Source organism: Alligator mississippiensis, chromosome 1 (genome assembly GCF_030867095.1).
Source record: "Alligator mississippiensis isolate rAllMis1 chromosome 1, rAllMis1, whole genome shotgun sequence".
Classification (NCBI taxonomy): Eukaryota; Metazoa; Chordata; order Crocodylia; family Alligatoridae; genus Alligator; species Alligator mississippiensis.
The window spans coordinates 119046376-119073119 of NC_081824.1; the positions used below are offsets into that span (position 1 = coordinate 119046376).

The 26744-nt window shown below is 42.6% G+C and overlaps 1 protein-coding gene across 2 annotated transcripts in view; it reads right to left on the reverse strand.

The window, feature by feature from the left end:
* IL20RA (interleukin 20 receptor subunit alpha) overlaps positions 1-26744 on the reverse strand; it is a 44399-nt gene that overhangs the window by 8810 nt on the left and 8845 nt on the right. Inside the window, exons 2-4 of one of the 2 annotated variants that reach the window (XM_019479469.2) lie at positions 7532-7661; positions 4739-4917; positions 3820-3995 (exon numbers count right to left, since the gene is read on the reverse strand). In XM_019479469.2, the coding sequence (XP_019335014.2) occupies positions 3820-3995; positions 4739-4917; positions 7532-7632 (456 nt within the window). In that variant the 5' untranslated portion in view covers positions 7633-7661. The remainder of the gene's footprint in view (positions 1-3819; positions 3996-4738; positions 4918-7531; positions 7662-26744) is intronic. The other variant, XM_014605513.3, reaches the window with a different exon arrangement.

The following is a 26744-nucleotide window of genomic DNA, read 5'->3' on the forward strand; positions in this document are numbered from 1 at the left end:
AGCGCAGGGCCAAGTTTCCCCATGGAGGCCGGTCCTAGCAACACTAGTAGGGCATGTGGCTGAGCGGGGAGCTGCTTTGGGGCCGGGATCCTGCAGTGGTGACAACACGGTCCAGAGCCAGGGCAGAGCCACAATCCACTGCCTGCATGCTCTTGCCCAGGATGTGCAGGCAGCAGATTGCAGCTCTGCCCCAGCTCCAGACCATGGTGTCACCACTGCAAGATCCCAGTCCCAGAGCAGCTCCCTGCCCAGCCAGCGCTGCTAGCATGGAAAACCTGGCCCCATGCTGTCAAGGCACTGCTGGCCCCGGGGTCTCTATGGAAACCAGCCACAGTGATGTGGGCAGAGGCTGCTGGGAAATGGAGTCCATTGCAGGCCCAATCCAGCCACACTTTACCCACCCCTGCCCTAGATGTTGTATTTGAATCATAAGTAATGATTAATTGCAAGAGAGCTTTATGCATTAATGTTATTTCCAGTTTCTTCCATAATTTTAATCTGTTTATAGAGTCAAAAGCTCTCTTGAGATCTATGAAGGCTACATACAAATGATTATGTCTTTTTACTATTCATTATTTCTAAATAATGCAACACCGAGCAATAGTTTGTGCATGAATAGCTTCCTCTAAAACCAGCCTGCTCCAGTCCCAAAATATTATTTTTAGAAATCCAGGTCTAAAGATGGAAAAGTAAATGTCCCCCCCATGTATTATGGCAGGAATACATTTGGCAGTACTGACCTACTAATACGTCAATATTGATGAAGGCTCTCATCACCATTTTTTAAAATTGGGACTATTATATTTTCATTCCAATGCTTTCTAAAATAATTATATTAAAAATGTTGGTCAAAACTGGACACTACCAGTCAATACCTTCCTTGAAGATTTCTGGGGAAAGAAAAATCAAGGCCTTTCCATTTCTCAATAAGTATATAAATTAGATTGAGGTGAGATAATGATCTGCTTTAGCTTAACAGATAAAATTTCCTTCAGCAAGAAGCCACCAATATTTCCTTCACCGTCTATGAGTAAGTTGTTAAACTTCTTTTTTTTTTTTTTAAATGAGACCCATATACCTTCAGGAAGGTATGTGCCAGAATTAAGCTAAATTTTTTTTGTCCCTTTGACTATAATTTTTAAAAATGTTTGTTATCATTATTTTTCCCTGTCGCTCCCAGTTTCTCCCATAGCCTCATTTGATATTGTTTCGCCTTTCTGTCTACTAACAACAATACTATTGACTAGTTCCCATTATGAAAAGGGAAGAACCTGGGACATTACTAGCACTTATGCTCAGAAGGACATTGTGAGACACAAACAGCACCACCCTGGCCTTCCTCTAGAGCAGTGGTTTTCAACCTGTTTTGTACCAGGACCCATTTGTAAAGATCAATGGCCAGTCCTGACCCACAGTCCCCTGGCCCTGCCAGTGCCTCTCACTCCTGACCCATAGCCCCTTGGCCTTGCTGGTGCCCCTCACTCCCAAGACACTGACCCCCTGGCCCTGTCGGTGCCCTCGCTCCTGATCCACAGTTCCCTGCTCTCCCGGGTCATGCTGGTGTCCCTCACTCCCAACCTGAAGTCCCCTGCCTCCTCCCAGTCCTGCTAGAAGGTGCCCCAGTTACCCCCATCCCACTTGGGCCAGAGCATGTTGTCTGCAGCAGCTCTGGCTCATGCGGGAGGTAGCAGAGCAAGTCTGGCCCCAGCACAGGCTGGAGGGAGAAGGCGGAGAGGCCTGTGGCACTCTACCCTGCCCTGGGCTGGGGCTCATGCACTGTGCCAGGCAGCCTGGTCACAGCTCCTCCTGTCCCCCAAGCAGCGTTTCCCAGTTGCCCTGCCCCTCCAAGTATGGGCACTGGTGATGCTGGCCTAGCCATGCAGCTCCCTGCTGCCCCGAAGGATCTCCCAGAGCCGACTTCCCCTACTGGAGAGGCAGGCACATTTCCCCTCCCTACCCCTGCCCTGATGCAGCCTCAGTGCCCAGTCACCTTCCTCCAGTGCTGGCAGGCACCTGCCTCCCCCCTCCCCCGCTTACACCCATCCCCACACAATTCCCAAGCCCTGGACCTCCAATTCCCACTCCCCATACACTTACCTGCATCCAAGCTGCTGGGGCTGCTCCCATGACCCTGCCTGGCTGCATGCTGCCCACATGCATGTGCACATGCAGATGCATGTGGGCCCACTGCCTCCAAATCGCTGCAAGCAGCTCCTTGCAGGCTGGAAGGCTGACAGCTTTCAAGGGGAAACCTGTGGTTTTCTGCATTTTTCTGGGACTTGCTCATGACCCTTTCAAATATTCTTGCGACCCACTTCTGGGTTATGACCAATGGGTGGAGAAACACTGTTCTAGAGGCTAGGCTAACAAGATCCAATAGAGCTGTGATTACCATATTTTCTTGCATACAACATGTACCAGAATAAAATAAGCATCTTATTTTTGAAAGGGAGAATGATGTAAAAATGATCTTTTCTTATAGTAAGTAACTGAGAAAGCTGGGCCTGCTCATTGGTCTGCTCCCTGTGAGTTTCATGCAGATTTTATTTTTACTTTTACCAGTAATTGGCAGAAACTGTTTTTACTGTATTTCTTACATATAATGCATACTACCATTTTTAGGATCGGCTTTTTGTGATAAAGTCTGTATTGTATGTGGAAAAATATGGTAATTTCTATTTTTAGATGATGTATTGTGGTCATTCCTGCTTAGGTTAGAGCTAATGTGTTTTACCTTTGCCTTAATCAGGCCCTGCTATTTCTCTCTTTGTGGTTGGAAAGAACAACCACTATTGAATAATACTGGTGAAGTCCTGCTACATTAGCAAAGAAAGATAGGACTTCACAAGAGAAACAGCTGCCAAGAATATCTATACACAGTTCACTTGTAATATCTATGCATCTTTTATTAATTATATAGAAACAGCAACATATTAATAGGGTAATATAAAGGTCAGCTAGAGTATTCATGAGTAAAGGAGAGTGAATCATGTAGGACATCTCAGTAAAATTCTTAGGCTGCACCCTTAATTTTCTACCTGCTACACGCACTACCAAAACCCCATTTAATGCATGTGTTAGTTTTACAATATTTTTGCATCAGGATTACATTTTTAATCCTTTCCTGGTAAAATGAGGTGATTCAGGAACTCCCCTTAACTGTATAGATCATGAAGGCAGATTTTAAAATAATTACGTTTCAAGTATCTCAAAAAAATCTAAAATACATTTTCTAGTTACAAAAGGGCTACTTTTCTTTAAACAGTATTCTGATACTTTTAAAAGCTTACATCTTGCAAAGTTCAGTTCAAAAGGGGGAAATTCTCCGTGGTATAAAGCCTTATAAGGCTGTGAGAAATTGGACATGACTTAGAAGTAGTTATTACTTGTTTATATCTGAACTTCAGAGCACTGTATTTGTGGGGAAGGATGAATACATATTTCCATATCAAGAATCAAGTCACTGAACCCCCGCCCCCAAATTGGGGACCCCAATCCAATCCAACCCTCCCTCCCCCCCTGCCCCCCCCCCAATCCAAAACAGCCCAACCTCAGATGCACCTTAGAAAACCTACTCTTTGATCCAGAAGGTTAGCATTAAGTCCGGTGACCAGGAACAATGAGCAAAGTTCAGATGCAGCCAAATGGATTTGTTTGTTTGCAATACATTACGAAAGTATTGCCACCAGATACATGGTGCTATAGAATTCTATTTAAAATACTGGACTATACCCTCCATGTTACTAGTTACAATGCAAGCCCTAGTAAGCCCCAGGTGCAGGTTCAATACATATGCTGCTACAACCGTTTTCAGCTTACCTTCTTGTTTGTTTTTTTGTTGAGGACAGACACATTATATTGCAAAACAGAGTAAATATGAACCAAAGGTACAGATTTGTCCTCGGGAGTTCTTTTCCATTTCTCAGGAGCAGTCAGAACAATTGAAATTGATTTTTCAGTAGACGATACAGTGACTGCTGGTGGATCAATCTGGGCTGGAAAATAATGTGTTTAATATTATATAAAACCATTTCAGAAAGCAAAGCAAACTGATAAAGATGGTATTAAAATACCTAAACATTAGATTACATTAAATGTAATGATACTTTGCTTGGCCCCAACCTTGAATAATTCCATTTATAATGGAAGAAAATTATTCTCCAGGTAAATAATAAAATTATTCTCCAGGTAAAGCCTTAATTGTGACAATGTGGATATAACTTGACTTGGAGTTTTGCCAGACTTGTAATTTTGAACTTTACATGACTTGAGTTATGTTGATGTGCCTAAGGTTTTAGCTTACTAAAAGACAATGATTTCTTTTTAATATAGATAGGAGACTGTACTATGCTACTGTTATAGCTCTGCCCTGGTTAGAAAGGACTATAAGACAGAAAAAAAACTTTTACTATGTACTTCAGAGCATTACTTTTTCTTAAGATGTGTTTTCCACATCTTGAATTCACTGTTGTCTGCCTTCACTACAGTAAAATATTACCATTGCTTCAGACTTTATTCAGTGTACAGTACGCACATCACCAAAAGTACTTTATATGAAACTGAGATATAAAGTCAAACTCTTATAGGATATACTCCAACAAGTTCTGTCAACAAAAGTGGAGAGGGGAGAAATGCATGCATTGTTCTGTGCACCTACAGGAGAACACTCCAAGTTAAGCAATATAAATAAACAATTTAATAAATGCTACTGACACCTAATTTTATGTTCTTTCCTTACTGTCTGTGAGAGGATTGAACCGTTCGGTTTCTGCCCAGCTGGAACAGTTTCCTTCTAAGAAGGCTTTAACACTTGCATAGTACTGTTTTTCGTGGTCATAGGTGTCACTGGAGAGATCACACCATGTTCTATCGATGTTCTGGCATTCTGACTTTTTAATCCATTTATTTTCACCATATCTACATTAAAAAGAAACAAAAGAGCTGAACAAAAGACTACGGCCACAGACACCCTATTCACTTGGTAAGCTGCACACAGAACATGGAACTAGAGCAGGACATGCAAAACTGTTGCAGCAACAGTTTTCCCATCCCACAAAAAATTTCAAAAAGTTTCCAACTTTATACATGGATGAACCCAAGAAGTTTCAAAGCTTTCATGAAAAATAAGGCATGATCCACACAAACTAGGCAGCAGCTCACTGGTTAGGGAACTCCCCCAGGTTGTGGAAGATTCAAGTTCTAGCTCTACCTCAGCAGATCAAGTACTTCTTCCCTACTCTACCATCTTCAATGTGAGCGCCCTAAATGCTGGCCTACGGTGTTAGTCTGTCTTTCTGCCCCAATGACTATTTTATATAAAAAGCAAAACAGTTCCTTTAGAAGTGGCTGGGAAACATCCAAGCCAAAGTAGCCAATGTCTTGCTGCTCAAGGCAATTATGTGAGCAGGGTTCAAATTATACTCTGACTCTTGGGTGGGGGAAGGTCTACAGCGGTGGCAGCCAGAAACCAGAAGGAGCTGCCACCTGAGTTGCTTAGAAAGGCACAGGGCTCTCGTCTCTTATGGGAGGTGGGGGTTGTATTTCGAACCCTGTGTATGAGATCTAGGAGACTGAAGGCATGATACGGCAAATTTGCCATGTATACAGGGCAGCTGCAGTCTCAAACATGCTGTGCTACTCCACATGGGAGGCCCCCTAATCCAAAAGCAGTGCATTCTGTATTTGTACACTACTTCAGGAGGGCTAATTAATGTAGTCTCAATTACGCTTGCCCTGTGCCAATTGGCTTACCCACAACACTGTGGATGTAGCTCGACGTCTAGATTAGAAGGCTGCCTATGTTGCGGAGTGTAGCATTTTACTAAAGCCAGGTAAAATAAGTTTGTTGTGTAGGTGTGACGATGCTCAAGTAAGTCCCTGAACTGAAGTAGGGTCTTCCACATTGCAGCCTAGTGCCCAGACCACTAGGCTATTCTGGGATGGGCAGATCTCGCTCCCTCCCTTTCATCTAGACCAAAAAGAAGTCCATGATTAACCTAGTAGACATAAGATAATTTTTGGGTTGAAACTGGTCTGGATGTTCCTACAAAAAATTTCATTTTTGACATTTTCTGACGAAAAATATTTCACTGAAAAATTCCTGACCAGCTCTCCTCAGCAGCTTCTGCTTGCAGATCTCCAGAAGTCTACCACTTGACCTGGAGAAAACTTCTATCAGCTAATGGTAATTATTAAAGTTGTAGATCCTCTTTATAAATCAGTAAACAGCAGTGCGGTGGCTCTCAACCTTTTTCGACTCGAGGTACTCCTTGATAGACTCAAGAAGCCCGTTGGAAAATGACAGTGCTTAGATTTCACTTTTTTGTTTAGTATGAAAAAAATAACAAGTGCAATTCTTCTGTTGCAAAGAACTCAGGAAGCCCACAAAGGGTCATAGTTTTTGACACTATGGATTCCTGTGTGAAATTTTTGGGTTTATCTTGTGAATTATATTTGTATACCTAACAGTGTTAACATTATGTGGCACCCTTGAAAGGATCTCAAAACACCCCAGGGTGCTGTGTTACCTTGGTTGAGAGTCATTGCCTCGGTGCAATATAATTAATCATAAATTCCATCCAGCAGGGGGCAATGCTCTATATTGGGGTGGGCAAAATGCGGCCCAGGGGCTGGATGCGGCCCGCCAGGCCATTCTTTCTGGCCTGCAGGGCCCCTAAAAAATTTAGAAAATTAATATTTATCTGCCCTGGGCTGCCTGTCATGCAGCCCTTAATGGCTTGCCAAAACTCAGTAGGCAGCTCTCTGCCCAAAATAATTGCCTGCCCCTGCTCTATATGTACAGTAACTTGACAGCTGTATACCACAGATATCAATAAGGTTGTAGCTCTTTTAGCAACTTTTTATTAAGCCACACATGGTGAGCAATCATTTCAATGCACACATAAGAAAGGCATCTGTTTACAGTAAATGACTACTAAATCCTATTTTCCAACCTGCTCAGGACCACTTTGCCTGTGAAAGTCATTTTGTCAGTTAAGCCAGCCTGCAAGACTATCCCAGTATAAGGGGATCCTTGAGCATGAACAATCTATGCTGTCTCTCTCAAGGCAAAGTGACAACATAAGGGGTATAGTCTATATTCTCTTGTGCCTGGCAAATGAAATAGCTCTTTCAGGTTTTTGGTCAGAAGCAGAAATGGCAGAAACCTTTGGAAAATCTAAGCCCTAGTGCAATGGTTCAGTTGCAGTCTCTTTCAGACCACACTATGGGAACGTCAGCCGGGAGCTACCCCTCTCCTGCCTGTGAGTGCTGTCCCCGCTGACCTAGGGGTAGGGGGAACTCTCAGTTCTCCCTAACATCCTCACAAGAACTTTTTTGTACTTCTTCAATACCTTTTTTTGGATTTAAATGATATGACACTGAAGAAATACTTACCACCCTGCTCCCCACCATATACCTTAGATCTCTAAGCCTAGTTTCACACTAAAAAAATGTCTTTACTTTTGTATAACTGTTTAGGTATTTAAACTAGAAAAAAAGGAAAGGAGTAAAGCCAATAAGGCACACTTACACTAAATACTTCACCCTGTAGAATACTCCATCTCCCACACCTTCTGGTGGTGACCAATGCAGGACATTCTTCATGTTACTAGATTCAAAATGAATATTCATAGGAGGAGGCAAAGAACAATACTGTTCTGCTGGAAAAAGGAATAAAAAAAGGGACCATGCATGCATTAAGGCCTGGAAGAAACATTTGCTGAAGAACAGTGGTACTTATTTTCTAAAGAAACCTTAAACTGTGTAAACACTACTCATATTTGTCTTTACCAAATGCAGAATGATATTGGGCAGGAAACTTTGATTATTTCCTTTGGATATCTCATAGGAATTGTCCTACTGGATGAGACTGGAGGCCCAGTCCCATATCCCACCTCTGACAATGACAATACCAGAAGTTCCAGAGGAAGATGCAAGAGCCCTGTGGTTGGCAGATGTGGGATAATCTGCTCACTTTACCTTCCCTGAATTGGATTTCACTCTGAAATTTAGTATTAGACTTAACTACTGAAGCACTTATTTCACTCAAACTGCCACAAAAACTTAATGTTTGTAAAACTCCTGAAAACCACTCTAAAGCTCCACTTGTGGATGTTTGGTTCCCCAGGGACAACTAGCGGCAGCACACCTTGCTGGGCAGCTTTTGTATCCAGGGGTCAAAAAAACCTGCAGCACAGAGAACAACCGAACATGTGGTATGTGGCGCAACAGACTGTCACAACCCAAAGGTGTGATTTTGTTTTTGTGTGTGCTTTGGCACCACTGAATTATTTTCCCACCGTTTTGAAGCTTTCTTTGCAGGGTGTATTTCTTCTTTGCAGCACAGAAATGCACGGTGCAAAGAGTTCCCGCCATTTGTATTAAAATTCGAGCCCCATTATTGGCTTGTGTTAAAATATTCCCACGTGGCGGCTAGTGATTGGCTTGCTAGCCGTATAAGAGGCTTGAGTGGTTTCTGCCCAAGTTGGAGAACTTGGAGAACTCCGAGGAGAACCCCGCAAAGGAGGACTCCACGAACATCAGGAGGAGGAGACTTCAAGTCTTGTGAAGATCTCTAAGCGCTGCAGAGCCTATTGGACTCAGCGTGTTTCAAGAAGGCAACAGGGGTCTGATCAGCCTCTAGCCTCTCCCCGTCACCGAGCGCAATCCTCGACGTATCCCTCTTCCCTGCGCGCAAAAAGGACCCACGGAGCCTCAACAACTCCGTGTGAGCGAGTCCGAGTACTGTCCGAGTCCTCAAACTGGGGATTTAAGCGGAGCTTTGCCTGGGAAACTGTCCAGCCTACACTGCGACTATCTATGGTGTAAGTAAACAATCTTGAATCAACCATTACGCGTCCGTGCCTAATTCTAGCGTGTCGCCTGCTTTCTCTGACCCAGCGTGCCCAGGCTGCTGGCCACAGCCCGTGGTGCGAAAGAGGGCCCGGATCGCTCCCAGCCCGCACACAGACGTGTCTGCAGCACCACATGCTGCATGGCTGCACGTATCTGGAAACAGCCTAAAAGTCACTTTTAAAACAGAGCTACAACTCATTTCATTCACGGAAAAAATCAGGATGGAAAGAATGTGTCTACATCTATTTTCCCAAGTAATATTAATTGTATATTATTTTAATTGACTGTGATATTTTGAAGTAAAACTATACTAACATTAAACTTATGTGGGGGAAAGGGGGGGGAGGGTCCTCTGTGGTGACAGATGTTTTTGGTTAAAAAAACCCAAATTTTGTTTTGAGTCATGCTATTGTTTACCATTGATACGCCTTACCGTAATACTGCAGTGGTTATTGCTGATATGCAAGTGTTCAGTAATATTATATCTCCCAAGATGCTACTGCTGTTATTCTAATAATATAATTGTACAATAACATAAAATAGGATGTTATTATCTTTAATGTTACCCACTGATGTTATGGTTTATCATAGCAGTGGTGCTCAATCTTTCAGCCCCATGGACTCCATGAGTACTATTAAAGCTAGTGCATGGGCCAAATCCTTTTTGGAGGAGGGGGTTGGGCTCCACATGCCTGAATTGGGCCCTGCACTGCCTTGGCCTGGACCCACGCACCCCAAGTGGGCTGTGAGCTGCCTTGGCCCTGCATGCTCGATCTAGTTTGCAGGGCTGCAGGATCTAGTGCAGCAGGCTCCCCACAGGTCCAAATATCACACATCAAATCTGTGCAACATCATGGGCACCCATATGTAATGCTATGGCTAAAAGTACTTAGGGTATCATTGGATATATAGCCAAGGGAATATTGAGTAGGACTAGGGACATTACCTCTGCATTTGGCATCTTGGTAAGGGTTACCAAAACTACTGTGTCCAGTTCTGGAGTCTATAAACAGGACAGATGTTGCAGACTTGGAGAGGGTTCAAGGAAATTAAGAAAAAATCATGGATTGGGAAGCTTTTTATTTAGTTTGTCAAAGAAAAAATTAAGGGGTGTCTTCATCACAGCTTAGAAGTACCTACAGAAAACAGAAAATTGACAATACAGGGCTCTTCAATCTGACAAACCACAGTGCATGACTAGATTCAATGGCTGAAAGTTGAAGCTAGACAAATTCACACTAGAAATATGCCCCATCTTTTTTTTAAAACAACTGTGTGTTTAATTATTTTTTTTTTAACTTTTCAGAGGCTTTAGGCGAGTCTTTATCACTGGCTATTTTTGCGGACTGAAGCTTTTTCTAAAAAAGACATGCTGTAGTTCAAGCACAATTTTTGGATTTGAAGACAGATCTAGCACAGGAAACTCTCATGGACTGTATTACACAATGAATTAGACTATATGATCACAATAGTTCCTCCTGGCCCTATAATTAAAAAATTACATTCATTGCCTGGATGTACCCCAAACTGACTTCAAAATCCAGTCCTATATATTTATCACTGTCTCATCTATAAACCTGACACAACAAGCAGTTATTTTACGTACATCTATTTTTGTAATATATTCTCATCTTATCCTTAAGAATGAAAAAGCAGTGAACAGGAGGAAGACTCATTCACTTTTTTCATTAACTGTTTTTCAGGCACTCTAGCAGAGTGGAACAATAATAATAATAATAATAATAATATCACACTCAGGTGTCTTGAGTCCACTTATGAACATAATACAAGAAAAATTGAGAAAAGTAAATCTGAGGTCAACTTGTATTTTTCAAAGCCCAAGAAGCTCCTATTCTAGTAACATATTTGCAGTTATTTAGCTGAGCAAAAAGAAAGAGAGGAATAAGGAAGTAAAACATAACATAACAAATACTAAGAATCTACCCACACAAGATGTCCTTATGTTTAAACTTGATCTTTTGCTACTTCCTTATGACTTTTAGGAATTGTTTATTTTTAAAATTTCAGTAGCACTAAAATATTTTAGAATGGTTTTAAGCCATATGATAAAAGCATTGCAAAATAATTTCTAAAATCTGAGAATACTACATTGTTACACCTCTACTATGGCAGAGTCAAAATATCATAGAGTCAAACACTGGCATAGGCAGCACCTGTAACTTCATTTTAATTCAGACTTTTGTGAAGAATATATGTTGTCCCTTTTAACCTGGCAGGTTGGCCAATATTTAAGATCTTTCAGATTCACTTCTAGCTCTTACCATTACTACTACTACTGCTATTATTATTATTAGTAGTAGTAGTAGTAGTATCATCATCATGTTATATCTCTTGCTCTATACATAAAGGTTGAAAGCAGCTGGAGAAGAAACTGATAATTCAAGTCAGGTCTATTCCTCAGGACAAACCTGTTTATTTACAAAGAAAGTATACAAAACACACAACAGCAGGCAATTTCCTTTCTTATTATTTCCTCTTGTCTCTTTAGTGAGCTCTGTACCTATATAAGCTGTCTTTCTGCTCCCTGTCAGGGTCAGGATCACAATCCTTTCCCACACTTTCCTCTCTTTAACATAGCAGTCAGCAACCTACAGCCCATGAGCTATATCCAGCCTGCAAAGAGATTAGACTGGGTCCACAAAGGTCTGATCTACCCATGTTTTACTAAATCCTGACACCCTACGGCCATCCCTGCTCTGTGCAGAAGGCATGCTCTCTTGCCCTGCCACTGCAGTCTTTGCTTACTGTCAGCGCCAGTTTAGCCACTCCAGACTTTCAGTTATCACACTTATCACTTTTCAGCACTATGTTTTTCAGCAGAGACTGCACGGTGGGGGGGGACTTTTACTTCAGTCTTCACCGACAGGGGCAATTATCAGATGATGAATGCAGGTGGCAGTAAAGATAGGGAAGACAAACAGCCTAGAGTAATATAAGAACAGGTTAGGTATTACTTTGAGAGGCTAGATGCATTCAAGTTGTCAGGGCTAGCTAGATGGGATGCATCCAAGGGTACTGATACAATTGGCTGAGGTAATTTCAAAGCCATTAACTATGGTCGGGTGAGCTCCCAGATGACTGGAAAAGAGCAAATATAGTGCCAAAATTTAAGAAAGGAAAGATCCAGGGAACTGGATCCTCCTGTCAATCAGACCTCAATACCTGGAAAAATCATGAAGCAGGTCCTCAAGGAATCTATTGTGAAGCACCTAGAGGAGAATAAGGTGACCAGGAACAGCCAGCATGGATTCACAAAAATCAAATAGCATATGACCAAACAAATTTCCTTCTAGAATAAAGTGAAAGGCTCTATAGATGGGGGAGAGCAGTGGATGTGATATACCTTGACTTTAGCAAGGACTTTGACACTATATTTCATGATATTCTTATTAATAAGCTAAGAAAATGCAGACTAGATGAAAGCATGTTAAGGTGGATACATAACTGGTTGGATCATCTTGCTCAACAAATAGTCATCAATGGCTCAACATCTGTCTGGGAGGAGAAATAGAATGGTGTTCCTCAGGTGTCTCTCCTAGGTCCATTTTTGTTTAATATCTTAATAATTTGGACAATGAGACTGAGTACATGCTTGGTGAATTTATGGATGACACCAAGTTGGATGGAGTTGCAGACACTCTGGAGGGTAAGCCTAGGACCCCAAATGACCTAGACAGACTGGAAAACTGGTCCATAATCATGTAGATGAAATTCAAAAAGGACAAGTGCAAAGTCCTGTACTAGGGATGGACTCATAGTGTGCACAAATACAGACAGCAATACAGTGGCAAACAGACAGTTGGGGTGGGAGGAGGCCATGGGCCCTAGGCACCGGCCTGGAGCGGGGTGCTAGCTGGGCCCTTCAGAGTTCTTATTGCACGATGTAACTAAGTATTGCTACGCAATACTTAGAGAAGGCCGGGGGGGGGGGGGGGGGGCGCAAATTTAAGCATTGGCCCCTGAGCGCCAGAGACCCACAGTATGTCACTGCAGGAATATCTGGCTAGGCTGCAGTTCTGCAGAGGACATGAGTGTTATAGTAAACCATAAACTGAATATAAGCTGACTATATGCTCTTGTTAAACCCGCCCCCCCCCCCCAAGAACATACTGGGTTGTATTAACAGGGATGTCACTTGCAAGTAAAGGAAACTGATTCTTCCGTTGTATTCAGTACTGGTAAGATCGGGCCTGCAACACTGTGTCCCATACTTCAAGAAGCATGGGCAACTGGTGCCTCCTGATCCTGGGGGGTCCGACCGAGGTGGGGGAAGGTCCCTAAGCAGCTGACAAACGAGAAGTGCCACTGGCGCTTTTCTCAGTGCCCTCACATTCTTAGGGGGGGCACCGCTTGCTGCTCCCTACTCCCCAGCTGGCGAGGGCCAATCTCAGGGGGGCACGAGACCCCCCTACACATTGCCTATGTGGACAGTTTGGAAAGTCCATAGCAGAGCAACCAAAATGATTAGAGGGCTGGGAAGCAAGATTGATAAGGCAAGGCTGAAAGAGCTGGGGTTTTCTCATCTGGGGAAGAGAAAACTAAGGAGGAAATTTGATAGTAGTCTTCAAATACCTGGAAGGCAGTTACAACGAGGATGGGGATGGGTTTTTCTCTGTGGACACAGGGGCAGGACTAGGAGCAATAGCCTCCAGCTTCAGTAGGAGAAGGTTTGAGGTTAGGCTGGAGATCAGGTGGAACTTTCTGACTAGGAGTGTGGTCACGCACTGGAACAGGCTACCTAGAGAAACTGTAGCATCTCCATCCTTGGAAGTTTTGTAGAGGAGGTTACACAGACACTTGGCTGGGGAAGGTTTAGTCAGGGATGATCCTGCATGGAACAGGGGGCTGAACTAGATGATCTCATGAGGTCCCTTTCAGCTCTACTTTTCTATTATCCTACAAACACCTTTCAGCATGACAACAGAAGCAGATGCGTGGCCTGATATGGACAATAAAAAGAATCACAGGTAGATTTTCAAAGTCATTTAGGCACTCAACTTTGACTGAATTACACATGTGTATGTGTAAAGAGTCTGATGCTCTCACCTCAACAGTCCTGGGTTCAAGTCTATAATGGAATCAGTTGGTTGTAGAAACTGCCCTGATATTCTGAATTACCATCCCTTCTAATTCTCCCAGGACTCTGATGCATCATTAGGTCACATCTATGATCGGGAATCTATATAGCACACAATATCAACAATTAAATGTTGTGCATTTTAGTTTATCGCATCAGAGATGCAACATATACTCTCAGTTGAAACTAAATAAGATTCAGAAAGCCAGGCAACATGAAAGAAGTAGAGCAGAGTCCATGAAAATGAAAAGGTCCAAAAATGAAAAGGTATATAGGGCATAAAAAGTAAAGTGTTACTTTAAATTCCAAAACAACAAATAATCCCTATAGCTCATTGTGCTGAAGAAGCAAAAGTTAAACCCAGATGAACAGGCAAAACCTCCTGACCAGTCAAGCAAACTTATCTACACAAAACTGGAAAAATAAACTCAGTCTCTTAGGTCAGCCCATAAAGCCCCAATACACACATTATTGTGAAGAACAAACCAAAAACTACAAGCTGATCAGATAAAGCTACCACAGCAGAACGGCACCTCAGTGCAATGCAACATAAGACTACGGTAAACTATCACCAAAATCAGTTAGTGACTAAAAATTAGAGGAGAAATTTGAAGTATGACGTAAAGTTCAAACCCAGGAAAGAGTAATTGTGTAACCCCTCTTCACATGCAGGTAAAGGCATGATGGGATCTAATGCATGATCCACACAATAACACCTAACATCATGCCACACGTGCATGTCAGGAAGCGTGATTGTGGAATCACGCATGACATCCCACTGTGCCTTATTGCTAGTGCAGGGGGAGCCTAATCCCAGTTTCATATACCCCTAGGCCCTGGGGATTGTGGCAGCATCAATTGCCTGGGCCTGGGGGTATCATGCTGGGTATGGTTAACCTTGTCAACTACACACATAAATTAAAGCTCAATAGCAACCAGCTATAAAGTTAGTACATATTTCCAAGGTCTAACTTTATAGCTGGTTCAAGCTTTTTATTATGTGATAAGTACTTTTCACGTGTAGCTGGTCTTAAGGTAACTGCATAATTAAACAGTTAAATGCACTATATCGGTAATGTGTAGAGGGGAAAAGACTGAGACACAAAGGTACTTTCTACTCTACATCGGAGGAAGTGAGAAAGGTTTTCTTATTACCAGTAATCATAAAAGGATTCTCATAAAAAAAACCTATGAGTAAAGCCTAGGAAAGGGAAAGAGATATGGGAATGGTGGGTAGCACCCCCACTGTGAGCATGGGTGACTGGTGCCTCTTGAGTCTGTGGGGGGCACCTGCAGAAGCCAGAGTTGGTGTTGGGGACGGGGCTGGTGAGCACCTGCAGAAGCTGGTGGTGGCATTGGGGACAGCCCTGTCAGAAGGGGCACATGCCCCTCCTACCAGTCACCTATGGCTGCGAGATCAGTGCTGAAGAAACAGATGCATGGAGGAAGACAGTATGAATGAATAAGGTGAGCTGACCTTTCTATTTTTGCCTTCTTAGAAGCATTGCTTCTGGTACTGCTTGTTGTATATGTATACCTTATCAAGTCCAATTGAGTTGAGCTAGATGGATGCAACTGTTTTCCTATAGAGAAGGAACGTAATTTGCATAGCTTTGTGATAAGCTTCTGACATTTAGTTGATCATCCAGACCTTTGAATGTCTATCTATCACCACACACAAGTATTCACACTTCTTGAGCATGTTTATAAAACAGGTCTGTTTAAATAACTGGCAGGAGTCAGGGATTTGTTTATAACACTAACTTATTTTTTAAATAACTACCAAAGGACCAAGGTGGGGTTTTTGCTATTTTTTTGAACTTCCCTCCTCCGAAGCACAGCTTCTGATGTGGTGAGTGAAGGATAGACTCAAAACAGAAACATCGCCTATGACTGATGAGCCAATCTCAGCAAGTAAAACCCACAGAACTACTTCCTTGCAAGATAACACTTCTTATAGTGTTTAAGCATCGAAGTCAATGAGGTTGAGAAAAGAAAAGGATTGGGACATTCACATTAAATTTACATGCTTCATGCATGACTTTGGAGCAGGACTAAAGAGATCTTTGTTTCTATTCCTGTTGGTGGCCTTGCCACAAAGTTTCTGCAAGACATCTAATTTCTTTGTGCCTCCATTGCCTATCTTAGAGATAGAGGTGTTATACATTAATTAATGCCTTCTAGGTGCTCAGATACTATCATAATGAATGCAATAGAAAAGTTTATGCAGTAAGCCAATTTGAAATGATGCCCTAAAACCACTATTTTAGTTAGTGAATGGTTTAACAATACCAATTTTATGCTGATTTTAGTGTCTTGTCTTCAAACACTATAAATCAAAACAAATTCTGATTTCAGTTAGATCTGTCAGGATCAACTTCACTGATTTCTAAAGATGCATTTCTAAACTTACATTGGCATAATAGAGATCCCTGATCATACATGCAACACTGCCAGATACAATCTTTTGTGTATGTGTTCAATCTCATAGGAAGCGTCTTCAGTAGCCTTTACCACCCTCAGTTGTATTACACTTTCTGTATCTCTCTACTAAGAAAAAAAAATGTGGAACCATTACTACAGTGTAGAAGTGATTGTGCACGCTCTGTACAGTATTTGCACACAGTGATCCCTAATCTTCTCCCTTGACTCGATAAGTCTCTAGTACAAATATTATGTAATAGCATCACTTTACATATCAGCATTCTAAGATCTATGTAAATTAGACAGGAAGCAAAAACACAGAGTTATGAATCTAACTTTGAAGAACAGTTAAACAGTGACCTTAAATAATTTTTCAAGAACTTGTTCTAAGATAGAGACTACTTGAAAACTTGTTTTCACGTGAGCACGGACCCACTGACGTCAATGAGATTACTCACACTGGTTTACAAACTGGGTGCATAGTTTGAAAGATCTTTATGAGTGATCTTGTGTGGCTGAGAAAGGTAGTCAGTTTTAATTATAGCTCACCATCAGGCTTATGATTCACTTAAGAATCATATTTTTAAAATGCATTTATAGTTAAAACAGTAAAATAGCCTATTTTCAACAAATCTGGTCCTTGTGTCTATTTAAAGCCACATTACGTGATAGTGACAAGTAGTCAACATTCAGTTCCTTGGTTCCTACAAGCACTGTAGATCTCAGGTAGCTTGGAGAGTTCAAGGTACTCCCTTGGGGGTGTAGGTTGTAGCCGTGTTGGTCTAAGGACATAGGCAGACAAGGTTCTTTGGGTAAATCCAATATCTTTTATTAGTTGATATCTTTTGAGTTGGTCTAATAAAAGATATCGGATTTACCCAAAGAACCTTGTCTCCCTTTGACTTGTGCATCCTCAGTGGGATTGTTAACTTGGTTCCAATTACAGATGATTGTTGATGTGGGATCCAAAAAAAAAATAAGCTCAACTCTCAGACTTCAAGCTGAGGATGAAGAAACTGGTAGTTAGGAAACATCCTTTTACATGTGAGCTGAGAAAATTTGATTTGGACATCACTGAAAGTGATAAAAGGATTAAACTGCCTATGATGACAAATGGGAGGAAGAGACAAAGCCTAATTTGTTTTTAAAAACTTCCAAGGACAGAGATTCCATAATCTCTATAGGTAATCTATTCAAATACTTAGCCACCCTCAGAGTGAGAAAGTTCTTTCTAACATGCAACCTCAATTTCCCTTGCTGCAATTTAAAATCATTACTCTGTGTTCTGTCCCTTGCAGCTACAAAGAATAGTCACCAGCCTCTCCACTGGACTCTTTCTTAAATTGTGGGATCCAAAACTGAACACAATGCTGAATAGTACAGAAGAATCATAACTCTTGATTTGCAAGTGATGCTCCTATTAATACAGCCCAATATGCTATTGGCTTTTCTTTTCTTTTGCAACTAAAGTACCTGCTGGCTCATATTCACCTTATGGTCCATTATATCCCAAAGTCCTTTTCTATAGCACTTCTTCCTAGCCAGTTATTCCCTGGTTTGTATTTTTGTACATGAGTTCCATCCCAAGTGCAGAACTTTACACTTGTCCTTAATGAATTTCATTTGATTAATTTCAGAACCATTTTTTCCAGTTTACCAAGGTAATTCTGGATCATGGCCCTGCACTGCAACTCTATCCAGCCTGGTGCCACCTGCTAATTTTTTAAGTGTGCGCTCAATTCTATTCTCCAAATCATTAATGAACATATTAAAATGATACTGAACCCAGGTCAAACCCCTGGGGCACCTCGCTTGATGCCTGTTCCCAGTTAGATACTGAGCCATTGAGGGCCACTCATTGAATGCAGTGATCCAACTACTTATGTATCTACTGTAGAGCAGTATCACTTTGATTGTATGTGCTTAGCTTACTAATGAGAATGTCATGGGTGGCTGTCAAAAGCCTCAGTAATGCCAGATATATCCCATCAACCACTCTTTTCACATCCACAATGCGCTTCTCTTTTTCATAGATGGAAGTCAGGCTGGTCATGCATGTTTTGCTCTTGATAAATCCATGCTGGCTGTTCCTGATCACAGGTGATTAGAAATAGATTCCCTGAGGGTCTGCTCCATGATCTTTACAGGTATCAAGGTCTGATTCACTGGTCTGTATTTTCCCAGATTCTTCTCCTCTTTTAAAGATGGGTACTATATTTGCCCTTTACTAGTTGTCTGACACCTCTTCTTCTATGAATACTCAAACATATAACCAATGGCTATGAAATTGCCTCAGCCAGTTCCTTAAATACTTTGGGCCCACAGGCTGGATCTGGCCTATGGACATGGGGATTCAGTGGCATTCAGCAACAGGGGTGCTTTGACTGTGGGTGCTCTCCCCATGATGCCATAGAAACAAACAGTGCTGGTGGCTAGATCCTAGTGCTTGGCCACCTCTGACCTGGGATGGGTCCTTCTGGTCCTAGTCACAAAGGTTGTCTACCCCTGCTCTGGATGTATCCTGTTTGACCCTGCTACCTTGCAAACATCCAGAAACGTCAAGTAATTTCTAACCTGTGCTTCCACTACTCTAGGCTGCTCATCTCCTCCCCTACCCATGTTGCCAAGTGTACTTGTCATCTGGCAGCTGACCTCATTCATGAAGACTGAAGTAAAAGAAGGCATTAAATACTTCCAGCTTTTCTGCATTACCTGCTACTAGCTTGCCTTCTGCATTTAGTAAGGAAGCTATGCTTTCCTGAGTCTTACTTCTGACATACTGGCAGAATGCTTTTTTAGCTACCTTTATTGTCCCTTGCTACTTGCATCTCAATTCATTCCTTAGACTTTCTGATTTTTATCTCTTCATGCCTTAAACGTCTCACTAGTAATATGGTCAAGTTTCCACTTTTTTTGAGATTCCTCTGAGTTTCAACTCATTGAAGAGTTCGCTGTTTTGCCAGGCTAGTCTCTTGCTGCACTTCTTATCCTTTTTCACATTGGGATAACTTGCTTTTGTGCCCTTAATATGATGCCCTTAAGTTCTCCTTGACTCCTTTTCCCTTCAGACTTGACTCCCATAGGATTTTACTTACCAGTACTCCAAGTTTGTTACAGCTGTTTTTTGCAAGTCCAGTATCTTTATTCTGCTGCTCTCCTTTCTTCCTTTCCTTAGGATTTTGAATTCTTAACATTTCATGGCCACAGCCACCCAAGTTATCTACCATCTTCACATTCACAATCAATTCCTCCCTGTCCATGAGCAACAAATCAAGAAAAGCTTCCCTCCTAGTTGGCTTCACCACCTGTACCAAAAAGTTGTCCCCAACCCACTCCAAGAACTTTCTGGAGTGTCTGTGAACTGATGATATGCCATCAGATGTCACAGCAATTAAAAGTTCCACTTGAGTACTAGGTCCTGTAATCTGGAAACTTCCATTAATTGTTTGGAAAAAAAAAACAACTTTATCCACCTCATTTCCCACTTTGGTGTCCAATAGCAAGAACAGAAAAGCATCTCTGACTTATTTCTGAATGAATGTTGCAGGGCAGCTGGATGAAAGATCAAGGGACACGGTTGGGGGGGGAGGGGGGGGAGATGAACTGAAGTTGGAGATCAGAAGTGGAAATAAAGGAAAGGAAATGCTTCAATGCCTGAAATCTAATCTTGCAAACATCGCTGCCTAGTATCAAGTGTCCAGAACTGTGCTGGGGCTTTTAAGTGGCTTCATTTTTTAAATGGAGTGAATTTGAGGTTTCCATTTGATAATGGCTCACACAAACACTGCTCCACAACATGACAGGCAGGAGGAGAAATTGACTGCCTTACTTGTGGCTCAGCTGCCTCTGCTCAGGTGCCGTTGGAGTTCTGTGGCTGGTTGGTGGACATATGGGGGACTCAATAATGCATCCTGATGCACTCTCAGCAGTACTAGTTGGGGAGGAAGGTATGAGTGGTGATTTCAACTTCTAATAATATTATCAACTGAGGCACATTTTACCTCTGTACGTTTTACCCTCCCCACTTTGTGGCATCAAATGTCAGTGAAAAGATTATTTGGAGCTGACTGTTGTATATTAAGCAACAGTTATCCAATTAAAACCTATAGTTCCATATTTATTCCCTGAAGGGTGTTGCTGACCTTGTTCTTTGACCCATTAATGGCTCCGCTAAACTAGAATTTAGCACCTGTTGTAATTTGAGTTCATTGATCAAGTTAACCTCTGTCTGCAAGTCAACTAAGATACAAACTTACAGCACATTAGCTGCTCTGTGATAACTCCATGTGCACACTTTTATTATGCAGTATATGCAAGATGGCTTACCTCACTTTTATTCAATGGCAGGCTTACTGTGATAACTCACTAGAGTGCTTGTACCCTGAGTCTTCTCCATCTCCTCATGTGTCACAGGCATCAGAACTGATAAGATCACTCCGACACACCAGTCTACAAAGAAAGCTAAAGAACCCCCATGAACCTAGTAGAGCCTCCAGATTTGCAAAGGGTAGTAGGACACTTCTGAGAGATGACAAATTTATCCCTTCTATCCAGCCTAGTAGAAGTAGAGTGCTCCTGATTCAGTGTCTGCTAAACACTACCAACTCCGCTCAGCCTAGGAGCTGAATAGCAAGTAGCAACAAAGGAACATCTTCTCTCTGGTCCCATTTCTAACTTGGCAATCTAGGACGGTGTTGTGACTACCTCTATGCCCATCCCAGAGAGGCACCATACTGTATTCCCACAGCTTGATCTCAACAGCAGTATTCTGCTCTGCTCTTTCACAGGGTAATAGGGACCAACTAGGAGTAACCTACTAGCAGTCTCTGTTTATCACATTAGGAATCCTGTGTATACCTTGAACAGTAGAAGGCATTTTGTCTCTTACGTCTGTCTTGTGCTCCAACTTTCATAGATGCAATGTATATGACACACCACATTTTGCAAGCCTTAACCTCCACTACCCAAATCCAAATCCCCTCTGTAGTCTTAGTGTTCTTTAGCCTGTCTGAACTAGCTTGACTCACTAAAACAAAGAGAATTCTGCGGGAATAACCTAGACTGCCCTATAAGCCACAAGGAAAGGAGGACTGAAGATGCAGGTCAGGCAGCTGCTCTCAGTAAACATCAATGGAAACAGTAATTATTGAGGTACCTGAATGGGGGCAGATCTAGAATTCTGAAAGGAGGGGGTGCAGATGGTTTCATAGTTGGTAGGGTCGGAAGGGACCTAAGCAGATCATCAAGTTCGGTCCCCTGCCATGGGCAGGAAAGAATGCTAGGTGATTAACTAGCTTCCTTTTGAAGACCTCGAGGGTACGAGTGAGCACCACTTCCCTTGGAAGTAGGTTCCAGATCCTAGCCGCCCTGACTGTGAAGTAGTGCCTCCTGATGTCTAGCCTGAATCTACTCTCAGTCAACTTATGGCCGTTATTCCTTGTTACTCCTGGTAGTGCTCCGGGGAACAGGGACTTTCCCATTGCTTGCTGGTCCCCCTTGGCCAGCTTATAGATGACCACCAGATCCCCGCTCAGCCTTTTCTTGTGGAGGCTGAACATGTTCAGGTCCCATAGCCTCCCCTACTTCCCCCGATCATGCGAGTGGCCCTCCTCTGGACCCTCTCGATGCTGGCCACATCCCTCCTGAAGTGCGGCGCCTAGAACTAGATGCAGTACTCCAACTGTGGCCTGACCAGTGTTGCATAAAGGGGGAGAATCACCTCCTTGGACCTGCTCGTGATGCATCTGTGGATGCATGACAAGGTGCAGTTAGCCTTCCTAACCACATCCTCACATTGGCGGCCCATATTCATCTTGGAATCAATAATGACTCCAAGACCCTTTTCTGCCTCTGTGCTGACAAGAAGGGAGTTCCCCAGTCCGTAGGTATGCTGCTGGCTCTTCCTTCCCAGGTGCAGTACCTTGTACTTGTCAGTATTGAAACCCATTCTGTTCTCATCCGCCCACCCCTGTAACCTATCCAGTTCTAGGATAGGTACCCTCTCCTCTAGTATGCCCACTTCTCCCTACATCTTAGTGTTATCCGCAAATTTGAACAAGGTGCTTTTCATCCCCTTGTCTAAGTCGCTGATGAAGATGTTGAACAGTGCAGGAGGGAGGACTGAGCCCTGGGGAACCCCACGGCCCACATCCCTCCAGGTTGAAAATGACGTGTCCACCAACACTCTCTGGGTGCAGCCCTCCAGCCAATTTGCGACCCATCTGACTGTGAAGGCATCGACTTCACAGTCGCCTAGTTTTTTTAATGAGAATGGGGTGAGAGACAGTGTTGAAAGCCTTCCTAAAGTCCAGAAAGACTACATCCAGTGCGACACCTATGTCTGAGGATTTTGTGACCTGGTCATAGAAAGCCACCAGGTTGGTCTGACAGGACCTGCCTCTAATGAACATATGTTGGTTGCCCCTAAGCATAATCTCCCCTGCTGGTCCCTCGCAGATGTGCTCCTGGATAATTTTTTCAAAGAGCTTCCCCAGGACTGAAGTAAGACTAATGGGCCTATGGTTTCCTGGGTTCTCCTTCCTCCTTTTTTTGAAAATGGGGACCACATTGGCCCTTTTCCAGTCCTCTGGCACCTTGCCAGAGCACTACAAGTGCTCGTAAAGCTGAGCTAGGGGTCCTGCAATGACCTCTGCTAATTCCCTCAGCACTCTGGGCTGGAGATCATCAGGACCTGCTGATTTGAACATGTCTAGTCCCACCAGAAGTTCCCTGACTAGGTCCTCACTGACCCTGGGTCCGGCTGCACCTCCCCTGGGTCCGTCTGGGATCCTGGTGGGGAGGATTACCCAGTCCCTGCTTAGAAAAATGGAGGGAAAGAAATTGTTAAAGAGGTTAGCTTTGTTGTCTGGTGTGACCACCAGATTTCCCAGCGTGTCCTCACGTTAGCCGGCACCTTCTTTTTACTCCCTATGTATTTAAAAAAGGACTTGTTATCTGTGATCCGGGTTGCTAGTCCCAGTTCCGTCTCCACCTTAGCCTTCCTAACAGCCCCCCTACAATCTCGAGCAATGGAAGTATAATCCTCCTTGGTGATGACCCCTCCCTTCCATTGGGTGTACACCTCCTTTTTAGCTTTGAGATGTTCCTGGATGCTTCTGGTGAGCCATAGGCGCTTTTGAGCACTCTTGCCCCCTTTGATCCACGTTGGGATTGTCACCCTTTGGGCTTGGAGGATCGTCTCTTCTTGGACTCTCGACCACTCTTCTTGGACTCCCTGCTCCCCTCCCATCCAGGACCTCAGTGCCTCCCCGACTAGTCTCCTTACCTCATTGAAATCTGCCCTCCTGAATTCCAGAGCTACTGCCTTGCTACAGGACTTTGACACCCTGTGCTGGATGGTGAAATCTAGTAGGTGATGACTGCTATTGCCCAGGTGGTCGAGAATGCCATGGTGTGGCATACCAACACACCACATATTTTTCTCCAGTTACAGAGAAAATAAAAGCTTTACTAATCTGCTGAGGGCTAGCACTAAGATCAAGATCAAAGCAAAAACAAATATAACTATTGTAATGGGCACTAATTTGCTAGATTTATACATAAAGTTTAAAAGAAATAATAAACTAGGCAAAAGTAGTAAAAAGATATTGTGTCATTAGTCCCACAGTCATTAAAGTCAAATATATATTTCTTATTCAGCTTCACAGAACAAAATCAGTCTTCTGGAGAGTCTTGGCAGTGCCTTGAATACTTTCCTGTCAGTCATTTCTATATCTGCATTAATATGATCACACCTGAGTTAAGGTTTTAGCTAGAGCTAAGAACAGCCTTCAGAGCTGCAAAGAGAGGCACTACTGGGAAAGGCAGACAGTTAAATTACAGAAGAAAGGATAGTTTGAGTAGTGAAACATCAAGACCATTAAAAAGGGTTGTTAAAGGTTGTTAATACCTATTGAACAGAGGGAGATTAGTAGGAATCAGGAAGATTATAATAAGCCACAACGTTACTTGACTCTCTCAGCACTGCCTGAATAAAAATGCTGCCACCCTTCCTAGGCAGCTGGCTTTAAAGTTCAGGTAGAGCAAGAATCAAAATGGGGTGAAACTGCATCACTGAACCACCCTGGATCTGCCTCTGTATCTGAACACTCAGAACCTACTGCAGGGAGAAGTCTAGTATCATTCCATACAGTATATGACTGCTCATAATGCTGCATGCTGTAATTTTAGATACCTACTTGTAAGCATTTATCTAATGTTAGAGCCTTAGTTTAATAGATTTCCTGTAATTGAAATGTGGAGTGCAGGCACTTAACTTGTTTTTGTGAATTCTACTTTAGGTCTCTCTTACTTGCAAGAAGCCTCAGCATCTCATTGCTTAAACCCCTAGTAAATGTCACAAACTACTGTCAGGTGCTAGAGTAAAAAGCACCATAGATTTTAGGCAACTGACTTGGGGAAGGCACTTTGATGCCCCAAAACTTGTCCAACAGCTTTCCCAAGTATATCACTGGTCACATAAAGATAGCACAAAAAATCCTTGCCTCTCATGTTTCCTAGATCAACATGGCTATGACACCCCAATCCTACTTTAAGTAAAACAGATATATACAGCAGAATTAGGGTGATGTGACCTTGTCCAGACCAAGTAGCGAGAAACTGGGGGAGTTGAACAGCTCCATGTATCTGCCCGGCACCTTATTATAACATCCAAAATTCCACAAGCAGCTATGCTTGCCCTCACCTCCTCAGAACATAGCTGCTTTTAAATGTTTCTGTTCTGCATCCTGTACAAGTTCAAGCATGATACACTGTAAAAACAGGATATTGATGCATTTTCAAAAACATAATGGAAGAAAAGAATTTACGCAAACCACAAGCAACAGTTACTAATTTCACTGTCTGCCAATTCTGGGAATCCCCTAAGAATCTAATAGGGAAAAAAAGCCCAAGCCTACCTCTTTGTATTGAAATAATCAGATATGCATTCCTTGCTATCCAGATTTTTAGTGTGATCCAACTCAAATGTACAGATCACTGTAACAGAATACAGGATTCATATATCCTGCGAAGCAACGCTCTCTGTCTCATTCTTGATTATCCCCTTCTTACACTCAGCACAGGTATGGAAGTAGAGATACTAGAATGGGCAAAGGTAGCTTTAAGGTTTATTTGTGTTTCCTATAGTCAGAACCCATCCTAAGGTTTGCTTGTGGCCAACAGTTACAGGAGCCTCAAGCTCTGGGCACAAGACAGTATCTGGAGTCCAATGTGCCCAGTAATGTCTCCTTTTACAGCACATGCCCTATTCCAAGGGCTCAAAGGAAGGCTTGAACTATTCTGTCAGCTCTGTACCAACTGGAAAATCTCTTGGAAAATCCCTCAGGCCACAGATAGATTGGATAGGTTCCTTTTACATTGCTAGCTGCAAAGCAAACCTTTAAATCCTTAAAACAAGAGTCTCTCAGTGACGTCTTATTTAAATCTAGGGCTGGTTAATAAATAGGGTTACCATATATCCTGGTATGACCAGGACAGTCCTCGATTTCACAGGCTGGTCCTGTCTGGTTGGTGAAAATTAGAACAGAAGTCCCAGAATTGCAGGGGTGCAGGGCACAGTCCGTCAGAGAGGCAGGATGCACCAGGCAGGTTCTACTTCCTCACTGGTCTGTGCCTCGCTCCCTTGCCCACCTGCGTCTGCCTGCAGCAGTACCACTGACTTGGGGGAGGGAGAGGGAGTGCCACGTCCCAGATTTCCTTAAAAATAATATGGTCCACCCTAGTTATAAAGTATTTGATACAAATGTGAGCTCCTTCAAAGGAGAAGGCCTAGGAGCCTTAGCTTGACCCTCGCCCCATTTTTTTAACTTATTGTTTAAATCTTGTGGTTTTGTCTCACTCAACTATCAGTCAATTTGATATTATTGGAAGGAGTTACTCCAAATGAATACATTCCCCACTAGCAAAAATAATGCTGCCTCTTGGAAATAAATCAAACAATAAATATTAAATTCCAAGTTCCATACAAGCCATTACAATGAAAAACAAACACCTGAAACAACATACAAAAAGACTTTAGCAGTACTACATGGTCGTGTTTGTCTTGGAATTAAGGAAAGCCATTACATTATAGAATGATATTCTATCCTAGTGACAGTGAAGTTAGCAACTGAAAAAGGAGGTTAGCATATGGAGCAGCAAAGCAAATTCAGCTTTCTCATTTACTCTAAATACCAATATTACAGTATGCTTATAGTATAAAAATTACCTTACCTAAGTATAATTTCTGATTATTTCTAATTAACAGGTAGCTCATTCTGCATTCATGCAGGGTGTAAACTAAGTGACATTTGAAGTCTTTTCAAGTTTGATTCTATGGTAAGGTGTATTCAAACCTGGAACACTG